Below are 17,675 nucleotides of genomic sequence, written 5' to 3' on the forward strand. Positions count from 1 at the left end.
ATTTGATGAAGTGGAACTGCTGATGATGAACAGAACGGAACTCTTCAACGATGCATAGTTCACGTTTAGCAATTTGTTCTCTTTGCATGTTTGTCAAGCAGTTAGGTTTTCAAGGCACATTTTTATAGTTCTATCCTCTTTCGTGTTTTTATAATTATCTGGTGCTATATTTCATGCACGGCGTGAAATAATTTATTTTGAATACAGTCGAATACCCTCTTGCGGGTATCTTTACCAGTCAACCATAGGGCAAATCTGAAATGTGTCAAGGCGGGTGCAGTGAAAAAAAAACATGTTACCTCCTTTTTCGACATAATTAGGCGTAGGACGCTGTCTTTTTAATTTCATTGTATGAAATCCAAAATCAACAATAATCGTTCTTTCACCGGTCTCCCTCATTGAAGTCGGTTTTTTTTCTTATAAATGATTAGTTTTTAATTAGGTTTAGTATTATAACAAAAAATATTGTTACTTACGAATTAATGTTTAGAAATATATAAATTTACATTAAATTAATTATTAACGAATTTATACTTAAAGTTTAATTGTAATCTCTATTTTAATTATAAATAATATTCTGTGGACCATTGTTGTTGAGTGAAAGAATGAAGATCAAAGTCAAATGGCGTTCTAAAACTTTTAATCATGTGTCGAAAGATGGCAGTAAATATACTGTGGCCACCATCTTTGACAATCCACCTCTTTCGAATTCTCTTTGTCAGTACTTATCATTAATTGACGGACCTACATAGTGGATCTCTAACGTTAGTCAGCTCTGTAGACCCAGTTTTGTTTAACTACGTCACGTCGCCGCCCTAGATTCATATTTGGCTAACAGCGCCATATGTGTTTTTACTCACCTGCCTCCATTAGTGTCGTTCATTAGAATGTGTAAGCAAAAGCTATTAAGATGAAAGGGGACGATCGATTCTCCATCCAAACGTAGTCCTTATTTTCCTCCCTGGATATTGACATTATGGAAAATGTGTTTACACAATTTTATGTATTTTAGTTATAGTTATGCCCGACCGTTTGATTTTTTTCATTTAAAGTTAGGAGAGAAAAACAGGTTTCATGCAAAATTTTGCAAAATGCTCCTAACTTTTATAATATTGAAAAAATCTAAAAAAATCAAACGGCCGGGCATAACTATGATTAAAACACATCAAATAGTGTAATAGTTATTTGTACAACAAGAGAGCAAAGTTTGATATTTCTTCGAGTGCTTGTTTTGAGTCCCGTGCAAGCGAAAGATTCTATAATATAATAATAATAAATCCAAATATTTCGAGCTTGTATTAGGCCCCGCACGTTGAAATGACATTCGAATCTAAAGGTCACTTGAATGTTATTTTGTCTCACTCGGTGAGCAAAATGCGATTTTGCTCACTGTTTTTAAGCAGCAAATTACCCTTGTTCGAGCTGCTGACGTGAAAATATTTCTTTTGTGTACTACACGAGATCAAAGTTATTTACATCTCGTGCGCTTTTGAGTCCCTTACTACGCTCAAGATTCTATTATATTAGATTCTATTATAGAATCTTTCGCTTGCACGGGACTCAAAACCAGCACTCGAAGAAATATTAAACTTTGCTCTCTTGTTGTACAAATAAGTATTTCAAAAATGTTAATATCCAGAGAGGGAAATGGGGACTACCTTTGTACGGAAAGTTGGTTTCGGGGTGGTCGTCCCCTTTCGTCTTAAACGAATATCTGCCACCGCCGTTTGTATGCAGTTTCAACGGTTCGGTTTGCCGTTTGGTTGCTTAGCAATGTTTGCCCTCATTTATCTGCGCCTTGCTTTCTGATTGAAAATGTTATTTGCCTTAATCTGTCGTTGCTTTCACGCAGCGTTTATTTTACATCTGTATTGTCAGATCTTAATCTATTTCTACGCAAAATCTGGTTAGTACATGCAAGAGAAGCCCTGTAAACGGCAAACGGGTAAGTTAAGTATATTAGAGGCTTTTGTAGGCAGGACATTATTATTACACAACTACACGTGCTGCAGTTTAGCAGAGAATATATTCGAGCCCCTAATTAATCTAAATTTATATTTGAATTTATAATATTTATATTTATATTTTATTTACCTTTTTATATTTGAATTGTATTTTGTATTGTGTCATGGGTTGGTTTACCTGAAATAAATTATTTTTATTTTATTTATTTTTATTTATTGGTATTAATTAAATTTTGTTATGCTGGCAAATGCTCCTTGGCAAATCCAGGGACATATGGTTATGGTCTCTGGTTTCCGCACTTAGCCCCTAAATATCGGGCCATTGTGTTCCTAAATCTCTCCTGCGTCATTTAATTTATTAATTTATAAGATAGAGCCGTTTCGTGTTTACGTTTCGCATGATTCACAAACCTTGGATTGGAGAAAAAAAACCTCAGCAATCGTTTATTTGTATTATGCGATCTTTCTAATGCCGGCTTGGCTTCAGTCATGATCGAGTCGCGCGCTAAGTCGGCCGACTTGCGGAACGTTCAGTTTTCGACGCTCACGTAAAATGAAGTTAGTCTGCGAAAGTTTTTTGACAAATTCACAAACATATAGAACATTTCGTGCTTTTCGAATAATAAATTTGCAGTGAAATGTGCAGGATGCGTTAATTTGCGAAAGTAATGTTAATGTGTGATAATCCAGTTATTTATTTGCTATTCAGACAGGGTTAGAAAATTTCAATTAATTAACTTTGTTATTGAAGTTGGTACTATGTGTATCTGTAAAAAAGTTTTATTTTACCTTGACAGTTGTTATCACGCTGATGCTGGTCAAGCTCTAGTGACTTTAAAAACCGTTTTGCAACGTGAGAGGCGCACTCGGCTGCATTAGCCATACAACCGATATTTGCATAACAATTTCACGTCAAACGGCCTTAAGGCACGTTGGCTTAGACTCAACAACATGCTTGCTGAAATAAATACACTTACATGTGACAGAGATTGATTGTCTATGTACTGCCTTGTAGAGATCGTGGGAGCTATTGCTAAAATAACTAAAAGCAGTCTGTTGTCTAAAGTTACAATAACATCTGTGTCCTACATTAAGTTAAAAAAGTACAACCATCTGTTGTGAGCGAGTAATTTATCATATTAGGCGACAGATCTGGTAGGTATTAGATTGTACCTACCTACATTTTTAGTGTTTTTATTATAAGGCTGTTTCTTTATTACTACCTCTATTATTCTGGGTAGCGGTATGACGTATGACGTACCGCCAACCGCTACCCAGTAGTTTGATTCTAACAGAGTTTAACCATACTTAGAGTACATTGTGAGAAAAAACCGGTCAGAGTAAATATCTCCTCCTTTCTTTACTTAGTAAAATTTAGATACATCAAGAACATAATATAGCATTAACTGTCTCTACCATCTCGGAGACGATTCTAAAGCTACTAAGATGTATACTAAAGTATCTTATTATTCCTATTTTACTCGTAACCTTAATATGGTAATCTAGTGTATTTGTAAATCTGTGTCAATAACAACAACACTACACATGTTAAGGCAGGTACCCGAACAAATATTTTTACAACATCCCCAATAACTATAAATACTAATGCCACTTACTTCCAAGTTTAGCACAATGCATACTATGCATAATCGGTCCTTATTGTAACTGGATCAATAAGGGTAACCGGTTGGTATTGACGTGTGACCATCGCTTATCATTCAACACATAACTCTGCCCATAACTGCATTTCCGCCGCCTCACCGCTTTAGGAGTGCACAAATTGGAGCCCTTGAATAAACAAAAACTTACTAAATAATCCAGTTATTTTTAACTGACTTTAAGAAAAGGAGGTTTACAGTTAGGTACTTTTGTTGTTATTTACTTTAGAACGCCGTCAGCATAACTGATTTAGAAAATTATTTTTAGTTAAAGAACGAGGAGAAAATAACTTCTTTTGGGACGCCTACAGTACCTTTTGCTTAATCCAAACTTTTTGTACCTATAGAAAACATGTAATTATTTTGATTAATTTTGATAACATCACTGAACGATCTCCACTGAGCTTGATATCGTAACGTTTTGGGTACTACGACGCTCGTCTTACGTGGAAAACAATCCAAGAAATCGCGTCAGTACCTACATAAAATATGAAACAAACGTAAATTTAAAAAGTTTCAATAGCCTCTTTGCCAGAATTGAGATCTGATGATGGAATCCTTGAGGTGCCTTGGTAATTTGCATTCGAAAAGCGTCATTTGTGACGCGGTTGGAATGAAAATTGATTATCACACACTTTTGACTGTACTCAAAAATACCTATCGGGTTAAAAATACGGGGTTAGTGTTAAGGTAATAGCGGAAGTAAGCATAATGTCCGAAGATAGTTCCGAGAAAGCACGGCCTCGCGTGCGCTCGCGCAGCTGCTGCAGTGGAATGGACGCGTTCTCGGAATGGCATCTTATGTTGTATGAACTAACATCAATCCACTTAACAGAACATCGGAAGTCTGTATCTCGTTGCTATAAGGTTTACGAATGGTCATTTATCTCAGTCTACGATGTAACATAGCGTGTTAACAGTTTGTTCATGTTTATCGCCGAGAACACTAGGCGACATTAACTTTTTTTGTAGAAAACTTGCCTAAGATTTATTACAATGTCTAAATTTAAATTTCCGCGCACTCTATTATTGGGTCATGTTTACAGTTTTATACTTAATCAAATCCTAAAAAGAAATAGGTACGAGCTAGATTTTTTTAGCATTATCGGCTCGAAGCACCTTTGGCCATGAATGGCAGAATGACCAATTAACCGTACGACAAGTGTATAATATTAGCAATGAATCAGTTCTTTCAAGAGTAGCATCTGTTCGGAACGATTGACATGGGGCGGTGAAGCGTGAAGGACGAGGTCTAATCTGCATCGGTTAGCTATTCAAGAGTATTTAGGGTGTAGGTAGGTTCTGACTTTTAAGGATAGTCCTAATAGCCTAGGCGATAAAATCCAATGTATCATGTAATTCTCTTGCTTCCATACAATACAATCAGTGGTTGATGGAACGAACGATCATCCAACACGCATTGATAGATTCAATGGTGAATTGCGCGTTTCACGGCTTTGTGCAAAGTGAGTGAAAACGTGTAGATTACGCAAGTTGCGTTTGACTTGGAGTATAGTGAAGTGTCGTGGACTGTCGGACGATGTGAACGATGCAGGAGCTGGGCGTGCCCGTGCCCCCGCCGCGGTTCAAGAAGATCGCACGACTGGCCGCGGCAAGGGAGCGCGACAAACGCAGGACTGTCACTTGGGTAGGAACACTTTATCATTATAAGTTGTTGCGATTGTCGGGACGATTTGAACACAGCTTGGCGTGTCCATGTTAGAAGATCTCACGGCTGACTGGTAGGGTTTGTGCGAGGCAGTGTGACAGTAGTAGATAGTTAACCACGGTATGAAAGGCTCCCATTTCTGTCGAGGTAGTTTGGCGCTCGATAGTCCGAGACTGAAATGGTGCCTTTCACCCAACTTTCCACTTCGAATACGAGGAAAGTAATATACATGTGCATTTAAAACTCCACTCACTGCTAATAAGTATTAAACATCAGTAGTATTTCTTAAGGGTACTTCCAATAAACAATTTAGGTAAAATATCGTTATGTATGAAATGGGAAGTTAATTATCAGAATGAAAATTTTACAACAAATCCATTTATACCAAAATTTTAATTGCTTGTTGTAAAAAAGAGAAAAAAACGGACTTAGAAAGTACGTGCTCTAGGACAGAAACGTAACATTTTCCAAAGTACGCTGTCGGTCCGTTGGTGGATTGAGGAATGGCAGCCAACGAAACACGTAAAAAAATTGTCATCGCCTCCCGTTTGATACTTTGTTAGATGAGAGTTCAGATGCAATTGTTAATAAAAAAAATCGTCAGCTGGTCGTATCGCGGTGGTAAGAACGTCAGCTGGTCGCATGAAAATGTAAAACATAAGCGCTTTACCTTTTTATGATAGAAATAAAACAATTATGAAACTTTGCAAGTGGCATTCCAAATAAACGGTTACACAATTTACAAATTACGCATGGGTACTTTGCGGACATAAAGTGGTAAGGCGCGTATTTTTTACATTTTCATGTCATGAACTGACCGGTCTTTCCACCGCGATACAACCGGCTGACTATTTTTTTGAATCCAGCATGATACCATCTAAACTATCATCAGAAAAAGTATCAGCCAGGAGGCGATGACTGATGATATGCTCCTGGCCCGCGGTCTATAAGTATTATGTTTGCAAGACAAACTCGTTAATTTAATTTCTATCAAGATCTCGCCGCTTTTGTGATATTAAGGGTGAATGCCTTTACACAAAACATCATCGACGCTTCACCGTCTTCACTATTCAATCCATATATCTTAGATAGATATTTTCAAATCCTCCTTTTGAGATCAATCGCGATCTCGCTGACGAACGCACAAAGGCTGACAAGTGAGACAAAACGAGCGGAGTACAACACAATGCGAGCCCGCATTCACGTCTCTCAATAGGCAGGTGCGTGGGAACGTTCCCGTTCCTGTTTACTAAAGAAACACAGAATTCGCAAACAGACAAACGTACACGTGGCCGTGGGTAAATCAAGAATTTATCTACGTATCTCCATACGACTTTTGTCTAAATTTTCTAAAACCGTACTTCGGTCGTTACGACGTGAGTAAATCAAGGTAAAGTAAATGTGTGAGTGGGAACAATTTATCGTAATGGCGTTTATATACATAGCTGAACTACATGGCACTGTTCGCTGCCTTACTTTTTCGTGGCAACTAAGGGTACGGGCCTACTGGACTCGGCAGAGTGACAAGTCGAGATGTGACCTAGCCACTTTTCCCGTAACTTATTATGAGTAATGAGTAATAAGGCAAACGTTCATACGAATACCTGTCATTATATATATAAGCTTCGGAGGACACTGTGGTGAAATGTTTTCGATCCCAGTGCGTCCTCACGAACGGCAAAGAGCACCCTCTTTGAAGGAGGAGGAGGAGGAGAACGCCGGAGTGGGTTTAGTGGGTAGGGCCAAGTTCTACCACACCGTGCGAAAATGCATTTCCACACCGTCAAAAAAAAAGGTTGTAAGCTTCAGTTGTCCTACAATGTATATGTATAACCCCACTTAGTGTGCCTATTATACTTACCTACAACTGTTCTGTTAGTGTTAATTTCGCATTGCTGTTGGGTTTTAATTCGTAGCGCGGCCGTTATGTGTTGATTGCACTCGGAGCACGCGATGTCATGCCGAGTGCGTAATGATAGGCAATAATAGGTAGGTAATCCTCTCGGCAGTGTGAGATTAACGGTGTCTGATATTATCTAATTGGATGACGATACAAACTGAGACAGATCAAAACGCGATTTTAGTTAAGAGAACATTTTCAGCGCAATTTAATGATTTGGCGTTTTCATACAGTACAATAGCCGTTTCATTACTAATATAATATACCAGTTATTTATGGTTTACAAGATTTTTATCATTCGAAAACAAGAAAGAATCTCTTTACCATATCTATAAGCTGCAATTACTTACCTACCATACAAACAAAATCAATAACACATTCTAAGTCTACATAGTCTAGGTCAAAAGAGGAAACATGCATGGAACATTTGAAACTTGTAGGTATCCGATTTTTGTATTTCGTCTACCACAGGTCAAGGGCAATTAAAAAAAATGTAATTCCTCGTATCCTTGTAGACATTTTGTGTATTTAAAACTTACGCTAATAGCCAAAGAAACCAAATCAAATTGTCAGTTGTGAATAAGCGCTAGTTTAATTTGTACGAGACATTCAGCTAACCTGTGTTCTCTTTCCCCTAGGGCCCCGAAACATGGGTGGGAGTGCGAGCGCTGCGCGCCAGCTCCGGTGGCATCCTGGACCCGGACGACCGCGTGCGCGACGTAGCGGACGACCGCGAGACGCTCACCGCCGAGTGCGCAGCCCAAGCGCCGGTGCCGCGGGCGGCGCAGGCGGACGGCGCCAGCGGCTCCAGCGCGGGTACCGCGTCCCCGGACATGTTCCGAGTAAGTACACCTGGCTGGCTATTATGAGGCCAAAATCAACGTGCCGAAAAGGTAATCAAAATAAAGACGGTGCGAGCGAGACGGCAAGCTTAATGATTTATGACTCTCCAACCACGTTGACTCTGGCTCAACAAAAGCGTGCACCTACCTAGGCGTAAGTCATGGTGTAAATCCCAATTGATTGCTCGAAGGTAGGCTATGTAGGTACGTCACAGGAAGAATTATGCCAAAAAAATTACCATGCGTTTGCTAATACAGAAAAACGATCAAAGTAACTAAATACATCGGCCTTAACGTAAGTCCATAAACAATAGAAATTCTCTAGAGCGTGTGCATACTGCAAATACGAGTACATAGTTGCATAATTAATACAATTAAGCTAGGTACCTACTTACCAGTACTCACAGTAGGCATCTCGCCGGCTGGGGAGGTTTTATGGAGAGGAGTGTTAAACGACTATGTAGGTATTTAGTTTCAAGAAATCTTACAAAAGGACCTGTGAAATTACCTATGTATATTTAAGACAACATAGGACGATGATATTTAAAGAGGAATTACATAAATAAAAAGTTGATGAACTTTCTTGTATAAGAAGAAATTTTCACTCATGATTTCTTAATAATCTATAGCCGGTTAAACAACTTTGCCAGTAGAAAAGGCGCGATATTCAAATTTTCTGTGTAACGATAACCATTCGCGCCTACATTTTTTAAATTACCGCTTTTTTCTACTGACGAAACGGCTTGTCAGACTGTAACACTTAGTTTTTTTTTAACAATTATGGCCTGACTGTAACACTTAACTTTTCAAGGACGTTCGGAATTGCTGATACTACTATTTGACTTCTAAAGCAGAGAGAGATAAAAGTAGAATTATTTATTTTGCGTGATACTGATAATCTTTGTATTTTTAAGTCACATTGTTTTTATTTTACAATAAAATACGTAGAAAAATGTGGGTTTAACAAAAAATTAAACTTTTTTTATGAGTTAATTATTAACGAATTCATAATCGTATGTAGGGTATTTTTGAAACGATGGGTTCTGACTTTTTTTCGGGGGTCTATTATATAAACCGTATATATACGGTTGAATGACGTTTGAGTTTGACTATTTTCTGCCTGACGGTAACGACGGGACAGGGACAAATTCCAGGACAGCTAGTCAGTTGACATATTCACAGATGTTGTATTTCTCTTGCCGTTATAACAACAAATTCTAAAAAGTACGGAATCCTCGTTGGGCGAGTCCGACTCGCACTTGTCCGGATTTTTAACAATTATGTCCTGGATACGAGTCCTTTAACCACTCATATACTTTTGGTAACTTTATAGCTACCAGCTGTCACCCTTGTTTTATTATAGGTACCTAATAATAGAGTTCACTGAAAAATATCTAAAATAAAATTTATCAAGTTACGTTTACATACATTCCTACAAAAATATTTTATAATTATATTTAATCATTTCATTTACGAAATTGGTTAATTTTAATGTCCATACTTGTATTTTACCAAATTAATAATCTCCTGCGCGTTTAAAAACACAATGCGTGTGACGTGTCTGGCTGTATGGGGTAGGACCATTGCTCCTTTTCATTACGACAAATAAAATATTGGCGTTGGCGCGAACAGGAGTGAACGCGCGAACTCCCGAAAAAAAATCAGGTCGGGACTTGTTTTTGTTTATTCGCTTTCGCTGTCTAGTATATTTGGAATTATCAACATCGACAAATCATTACGTGTCATGTCAGCAACCAGAAACGAATTCAGGCAATCTTTTTGCTGGAAATTAAATATGGGTTTGTGTTATTCCGATTGTACTAGTGGGCGTCGGCCAAAAGCGGTGAGTTTTAAAATAGTGTGACCCGATATTAGTTTAATCTATGAAATCTATACTTGTTATATTTTTTGCAAATGCTTATCTATAATTTAATTCATATAAGTTTTTTGATCATGAAATATTTCAACAATGTTAGTCAAAGAGAATATATTAAACGTTTAAAACATAGTAGAATCCACATATAATGACATCGAAGTGAAGTAACAAATAAATATGTCAACTAAGCGGATGTCTAATAAAACAAAGTTGTTCAACTTCTTATTTGTATTAAATTTTACATTTCTTTTCTTTTCTCAGATTCATTTGTGAGAGATAAGTTTTAATTATTAACTTTGTCACTAAGAATCAAAACTAAAATAACTTAAACGCTACACGCGTACAACGCTACAGAGAAAGACGTGGTGTCAGTATTACCGGTCATAATTTCATGAAAATAGGATTATTGGGTCATCTTATCCGGCTCTGTTACAAAGAATTAACTTCGCACAGTAATTACGTCATATTAAGCGGTTGGCCAATATAAGCAGTCATAATAAACGGATTCCACTCTCATGTTTGTTGTTCTATATCTTGTATTCATTGACTTATATATCTTTGTATTATCTACAACTGTTGTGGGTTGGGTATGTCTATGTTTCATAGCAATGTATATCACAAATAAATATTTAAATAGCTATTAACACCTATTCGCCGTAGTAATGAATCAGCCGTCGGCGTAGTGAGTAAAACCGTAGATAACGGAAAGTAGGCTAACTGGATTACAGTTTACAGTCGCAGGCACGCAGTCGACCGTTTGTCAGCTTATAAGATACTATTGGCAGTTAGGTACCCAATCCGTAGGTAGTTCATCTATTTAACAAAAACCGGCCAAGAGCATGTCGGGCCATGCTCAGTGTAGGGTTCCGTAGTTACTCTTCCGTCACAATAAGCTAAACTGGAGCTTAAAGTATAGTAAATTGTTAACCAAGGGATGAAACGGTACCTTTCACGCGACTTAAACAAATAGGCAAATTTTCATAATCAGTACCTAATTAAAGTCTTTTTACTATGAAGGGGAAACTTTTTGCGATAACTCAAAAACAGCTAAACTGATCATGTCCGCTATAGTTTTCATTTAAAGTCTTTCTTAAGCTCTACTTCCACGATTTTTTTCATATTTATTGGACCTATGGTTCAAAAGTTAGAGGGGGGGACACATTGTTTTTTTCTTTCGGAGCGATTATCTCCGAATATATTCACTTTATAAAAAAAATGTTTGTTGAAGACCCCTATTAGTTTTGAAAGCCCTTTCCAACGATACCCCACACTGTAGGGTTGAAGAAGAAAAAAATAATTCACCCCCACTTTACATGTAGTGGAGGTACCCTCAAAAAAAAAAATTTTAGATTTTATTGTACGACTTTGTCGGCTTTATTGATTTATATATCCATGCCGAATTTCAGCTTTCTAGCACTAACAACCACGGAGCAAAGCCTCGGACAGACAGACAGACAGACAGACAGACAGACAGACGGACATGGCGAAACTATAAGGGTTCCTAGTCGACTACGGAACCCTAAAAATTGCGATTGGGTTTTGAATCGGTGCCTTTTTCACTTGAATTGTAAGTTTTACTTCCGTAATAGGGACGCTAAAAGAAAACATCATGAAGAAACCTAAAGGCCTACCATGAACATCAAATGCGTACGTTATCTGCTTCTCTATTCCTCTTGTTTATTAGAGTGAGGGAGAGGCAGATAAAGAAGGAATTGCAATGCTGCGCAGATGTCGATGCAGATGTAGACCTATTGACGCAGATCCTGCGAAGAAACGCACAGAGTGCTTAGCCAACTTGCACATTCAACTCTCTCTATCATTCTTCCACATTAGTGCCACAGTGAGAGTTTTTTTCGCTACGGAGCGTTAACGATGGGCATGTTGGCTACGCGGGTAACTGAAGTTCCCAAACTGCGTTAGGCTAGTGTGGGGTGGAGTGTGGATGACTCGTCGCATCTTAAGCTATTTTCTTTCAAGCCATTTCCATCAGTAGAAAAATGCGGCAAATTAAAAAATTGTAGGCGCGATGGATTATGGCCCTATAGAAAATTTGAATTTCGCGCCTTTTTCTACTGACACAGTTGTTAGACCGGCTATACATACAAGACATACAACTTCATAGTCCTCTTCTCTGTGAGTAGGCTCATTTAGTCATGGCCATTTTAATTTTCTAGAGTTTAATCAAATCGTTGTGCCCAATTAACCCTAAATTGTTCGAAGTCAAGATAATTAAACGTAAACATTAATCAATCTACCACTTTGATTTTGATGTCTGTTTATGAAGTCACTACCTACGCGAAAGTAGACAGCTATTGTTTCTTAATTAACGTAATGCCAGGGCAAAGTGGGCATGTTATTCTTTATGACATTCTGAAAAAAATATACAGCGTTTATCCAATAAAAATGTTACTTTGTTTTTTGCAGACAGTACGGATATCTCAATTTCAAAGGCAGTTCGTACCTATATCGATAACATTTTCTTCATCACGTCATCGTCACATTTTCTTTTATTCTGTCACCACATAGGTTAAGAAAGAGCTGTAAATCTCCAGTGTAATACTCTTAGTTTATTTCTCTAGCGATGTGTATGTAGTGATTTACGTGCGCTTTGCAACGCCTCAGGCGCATGTACAAGTTCATTCGTCATATGCAAATCCGTGTAGTTGTTATGTGAAATGGCTCTCGGGTATTTTTGTCACGACAGCTATGAGATATTCATGAGTTTATTATGGTAAATAGGCTATTTCTGAGTTTGCATTGATGCTCTGTAGTTATGTCTATAGATAATTTTTTCCTTAATTAGCATCAGATGTAAGCCATTTTGGGTATGTTTAGTCGAAATCGAAAACTGTAAATTGTATAATATATTCTGAGGTATCCGGGCCTGTTTATTCTTGTTATCCTTCTACATATGCATTACAGAGTAATCACCGAGTTCATATACGCCCCAGTAACTGGCTACTGTGCTACTATTGTGCAGTACTAGGTAGTCATGCTTGATTTAATATTTGACTGTATCTATCAAAACTAAAATCTATAAATCCTCCGCTTATTATTGCCACGATTGGCATGCCAGTATATTAAAGAACTTTATGAAACTTACAGGGCGGCGGTGGCGTCGGCGGCAGTATGCGTGTGCCCAACTCTGAGTCGTGCGTGGAGGTGGGCGCGGCCGACCTCGAAGACGGCGCCAACGGGCTGCAAGTCCGGCGCGGCAGCGAACCCACCCTGCACCAGGACACGTTACCTCCTCAACGAACGGTAATGTACCACTGTTGCATGTTCAACTCCGAGCCGTGGTAGGCGTGACCTTGAAGATGGCGCCAAGGGGCTGCAAGTCCGGCGCGGCAGCAAACCCACCCTGCACCAGGACACGTTACCTCCACAACGAAGGGTAAGGTACCACTGCTGTGAACATGCAGCAGTGGTACCTAGTGGTACTCCGAGTCGTAGTGGGCGCGACCTTGAGAACGGCGCTACCTGGCTGCAAGTCCGGCTCGGTAGCGAAACCTCTGCACCAGGACACTGTACCTCCACAACGAACGGTCAGTATGATACTTTATTCACAAAAATATTCACCGACATAAGCTCGCCTTCAGCAGTTGGTAGGCTCTATTTGCTCATAGCACTAACCGTTGGAGTAAAAAGAATGAGTGGTGAGTAAAAAGAACTTTCTTCCGTTCTCGAAACATATGTGTTAACTAACTATAGACTTCTGGCGCAAATTAACTAATGGAGGCTTGTAAAGTTTTACGAATAAGGGGGTTCGTCTTTACACTAGGTTTTTTATATTAAAAGAAAACAATATTTTATTTCCAGGCCACAGAGCAGACGAAACGCTGGTCAGCAGCTGTAGTCTGTCGGGACGACAACAGAACGACACAGAAAGTGCATCCGTTGCCGGACGGTCGACCACCAGACCCTGACAGATTGAATCCCGGCCACTTCCAGCGACAAACCAATAGGCTCTCCATGCAGTTCTCTGGACCTGGGTAAGTGTACCAACAATGTGTCCCATGTTTTGTGTTTTATGCCGTTTACAACTTCTTACAGCATGGATGCACACTTTATGAAACATTTACAAAGACTGCAAAGGCACCAGACATAGGTGCAATATATTTTGTAAAATACTACTATAGCGAGCCTCACTTTAGTAGGTACTAGATATATATTATTTATTACACGTTAGAGTAAACCTAACAAAATATATAAATAAGCCTAGTTTAGTAACTCACGATTTATGCTACATAATAAATTAATAACACAAATAACCAACCGAAAGTTTACTGAAGGTTTATCAACATTTTACCTCTCGTTTCAGGAGTGGAGTATGGCTAGACGCAGCCGACCGAGTCCAGAGCTACGGCAGCAAGAGTTTACCCCGCGACGCTAGAAGAGAACCGCTCGGCCAGGACACGTCGGGCGACAACCACCGAGTCGAAGACATGTTGCGATGGGTGTCGGGAGTCAACAACGTCGCCAGCGTGCATCCGCAGGAGCGCCCACTTGATCTCTTACCTGAGGGTAACCATAGTTTGTCCCACTTGCCTTTAAACGCGAGATTACAACCCATTAGGGATAAACACGTAGGACGATAACTACCACAGTGGAACATTTGATTGAAATTACTCATCACAATTGGGAATTTGACTCTGTTTTACATCGTTTTCTTACTAATAATAGTTAATGTGTAGGTACGTAATACTTAATAGTGCTAATTTAATCCACGTGAAGACATCATGTTTAAGACATAATTAATACACTCTGATTTTCCTTCCAGTGGGCAGCACGGAGCGAGCGATATCCGGTCAAGAAGTCCCAGTGAGCCCGAGCAGCAAGCCTGCGACGGCGACGCAAAACGTATCCGTCACTCTTGTGAAAGGCGAGAAGGGATTAGGCTTCACCATCACCACCAGAGATAATCCTACGGGCGGACACTGTCCTATCTACATTAAAAATATTCTTCCTAAGGTAGGTTGGAGTTGGAAACTGATTCCTTGAAATTGACATTGTATACTTAAGTCACAAAAACCCGCCGCTAAAAAGCTTCTCCCATACAATCGAAGATACGCTCTCATTTGAAAACGACATGATTGTATATCGGTGGCTCTAGTCTCAGTTCTTTAAAGCAGGTGAGTAGTATCTTTTGTCACTATCATCAAAGATGTAGTACTCGTATATGTCTACACATGCGAATGCGATAGACCATAGCACTGGTAGTTACGGGCACGGACCCTCAGGACCTTACTTAATGCTCTAGAGCATAATCTATTACGGCTCTTATTAACTTAGCAATAAAGCCCAAAATCCGCCATAAAACCTGCCCCTGCCCGGCGCGCCCCGCGCCCTCGACCGGCCCGAGTACGATTTTCTTTAGTCTTGAAAAAATACGGTGAAAAGCAGAGTGTACCTACATATAGCTCAGGCATAAATGTCCATTTTATTCTCGACTATATTATATAAATTTAGCCTCGGATAAAAATGGATCGCTTTATGTCCTACCTAGTTGTTACAGTCTGCTATTATTTAGAAATGGATCGCTAGTTGCTCTTGGGCATTTCGAGAAGAATGAGCGGTGCACATGCAGGGGATGAATGGTTCTCAAGTGAGGTGCTATCCGCCAGATCTTGACAGATCCTCTTATTAATATCATTCTAAACTCCTATAACTGCAAAGCAAAACTATCTGCCTTTTTACAAACACTATCTTATCAGGAAACCGAAAACCTCTTGTCATGTCTGAAATAACCATTGCTATCCTTCTTGCTCATCATGTTTTTCAGTTACCTCATTATCTACACCCACACACACACTCACACACACACACACACACACACACACACACACACACACACATGCACATACCTGATCCACACCACCACGACTTACACACATACTTACACATATCTGCATTAGTTGGCTTTAATTAGTTACAATCTTTGTCATTTACCTTTTTCCAGTCTACGGATTTCTATTGCTGATACCATTGTTACCAAATCAAGGAGGAATCGCTGACTCCCGAGTCACAGGCTTAGACCTAGTTCGGGAGGCAGAGGCTCAACCCCACTACCTAAATGTGTTACAAACCTAATACACCTGTCTTACCTACAAGATTTATTTATTTTTATTTATTTATTTAATATCGAGTTGCTTGTATTCACAGGGCGCCGCGGTCACGGACGGGCGGCTGCGCGCCGGCGACCGCCTGGTGTCCGTCAACGCCGTGTCGGTGGCGGGCCTCACGCAGCAGCAGGTGGTGGCCCTGCTCCGGAACACGCCCACTGACTCCACCGTCGACATCGTGGTGCAGCGGCCCGTCAGCAGAACGCAGGTCAGAGGAATCTTTCTTTAGTTAACTATGATACTGGAATTCGATGCTCATAAATATTGGTCGAAACATCTTCGAAAGGCAACCATTTGCCGTGAGGACATGTTCAGGATGATGCGCTATGAACGCTATTTATGGTTACTGAAAAAACTATTCTTCTATTTTTCTCGGAGTTCCTAAGCTTGTTTCATAAATGAGATGACCAAATGGGTAACAATGTTGATAACCCTGGCCGTCTTGTCCTGCTACTTACTAGACTAATCTTAAATAAACTAGATAATTAAGATACCTATCATTAGTGTTCACGACAGCTTTTGAGTGAGTGTTTCGTTTACCTTGGAGTGCAGGTACAATTTCACCTTGATTTGCAACAATTTAAACGGTTTTGTTTACAGAGGGTTGAGCCCCAACAGAGTCCACAAAAATACTCAGAAAAAGCGATAGGCACGCCCAACGGCCAATCCAAACCAGTGGACGTCGGTGAGAACGGCCGAGTATCCAGTATAGTGAACGCCATCAACCAGGGCTCGGCGCGAGGTCGGATACCCAAGAGCTCCTCGAAGGACGACCTGATCAAAGACCAGGACAGTTCGCTGCAGGAAGCTTTGAATTCTAGTTCTAACTCTGTAAGTATCCCGAAGCCTCAAGGATATTGGATTTTCAAATATAGAAATGTACGTCACTACGCAAATGTGCGTAGAACCTATTATTAATAATCAGCCTTTATATCACCCGCTGTTGAGCACAAGTCTCCTCTCATGCGAGAAAGACATTGGGCTATAGTTCCCATGCTGGCCCACAACGAGTTGAGGGAAGCAAACACCCAACATTTATCGTTAGTTATAAAAAAGGATTGTTAACTACACAAATCCTATTAAATTTCTCTTTTTATCTCTCACTCTCATCATCTGCGGCTGCATATTCCCAACGACACATTTCATGACAATTCTTCATTCTTCCATTTTCAGATCCTTAGTTTAAGAAATCGTCTGATCCTTCGGTTAGACGTGCCTGTGCACGACTCGGAGAAGGCCGGGCTGGGCATCAGCGTCAAAGGCAAGGTCACCGTGGGCACGGACCCTCAGGACCTTGGCATCTTCATCAAGTCTGTGCTGCACGGTGGAGCCGCTTCAAGAGATGGCAGGTCAGTACAGATGCAAGTTTTATAAGAACGTTGTCTTACATTCTTAAAGCCCTGAAATAATAAATTTTTAGATTTTAGGTATGCATGGTGGTTTTGTAGGTTGCATGTTTAATTAAAAACTTAAGCTTTTTTCGTTGACTGAGTAAATTTTAAATTAGGTATAGGAAAATTATTTATCCAAAATCCGATCGCTCTCTAAACTTTGGTCATATACATTGTAACTAGCCCTAACACAGGCCCCGGTCTTTTTGGGCTGTTAATGTACACTATCCGTCATACCAATAGGTCGGAAAGG

At 39.6% G+C, this 17,675-nt stretch overlaps 1 protein-coding gene across 7 annotated transcripts in view; it reads left to right on the plus strand.

Moving 5' to 3' along the window:
• Positions 1–17,675, plus strand: part of LOC133520926 (partitioning defective 3 homolog B) — a 68,543-nt gene that overhangs the window by 29,123 nt on the left and 21,745 nt on the right. For 6 of the 7 annotated variants that reach the window (XM_061855626.1, XM_061855624.1, XM_061855619.1 and 3 more), the window contains 8 exons: positions 7,830–8,033; positions 13,015–13,170; positions 13,729–13,901; positions 14,231–14,433; positions 14,690–14,880; positions 16,072–16,239; positions 16,632–16,862; positions 17,205–17,380. In XM_061855626.1, the coding sequence (XP_061711610.1) occupies positions 7,830–8,033; positions 13,015–13,170; positions 13,729–13,901; positions 14,231–14,433; positions 14,690–14,880; positions 16,072–16,239; positions 16,632–16,862; positions 17,205–17,380 (1,502 nt within the window). Of the gene's footprint in view, positions 1–4,832; positions 5,271–7,829; positions 8,034–13,014; positions 13,171–13,728; positions 13,902–14,230; positions 14,434–14,689; positions 14,881–16,071; positions 16,240–16,631; positions 16,863–17,204; positions 17,381–17,675 lie in introns of those variants that run through there. The other variant, XM_061855625.1, reaches the window with a different exon arrangement.

Source organism: Cydia pomonella, chromosome 9 (genome assembly GCF_033807575.1).
Source record: "Cydia pomonella isolate Wapato2018A chromosome 9, ilCydPomo1, whole genome shotgun sequence".
NCBI classification, from domain to species: domain Eukaryota; kingdom Metazoa; phylum Arthropoda; class Insecta; order Lepidoptera; family Tortricidae; genus Cydia; species Cydia pomonella.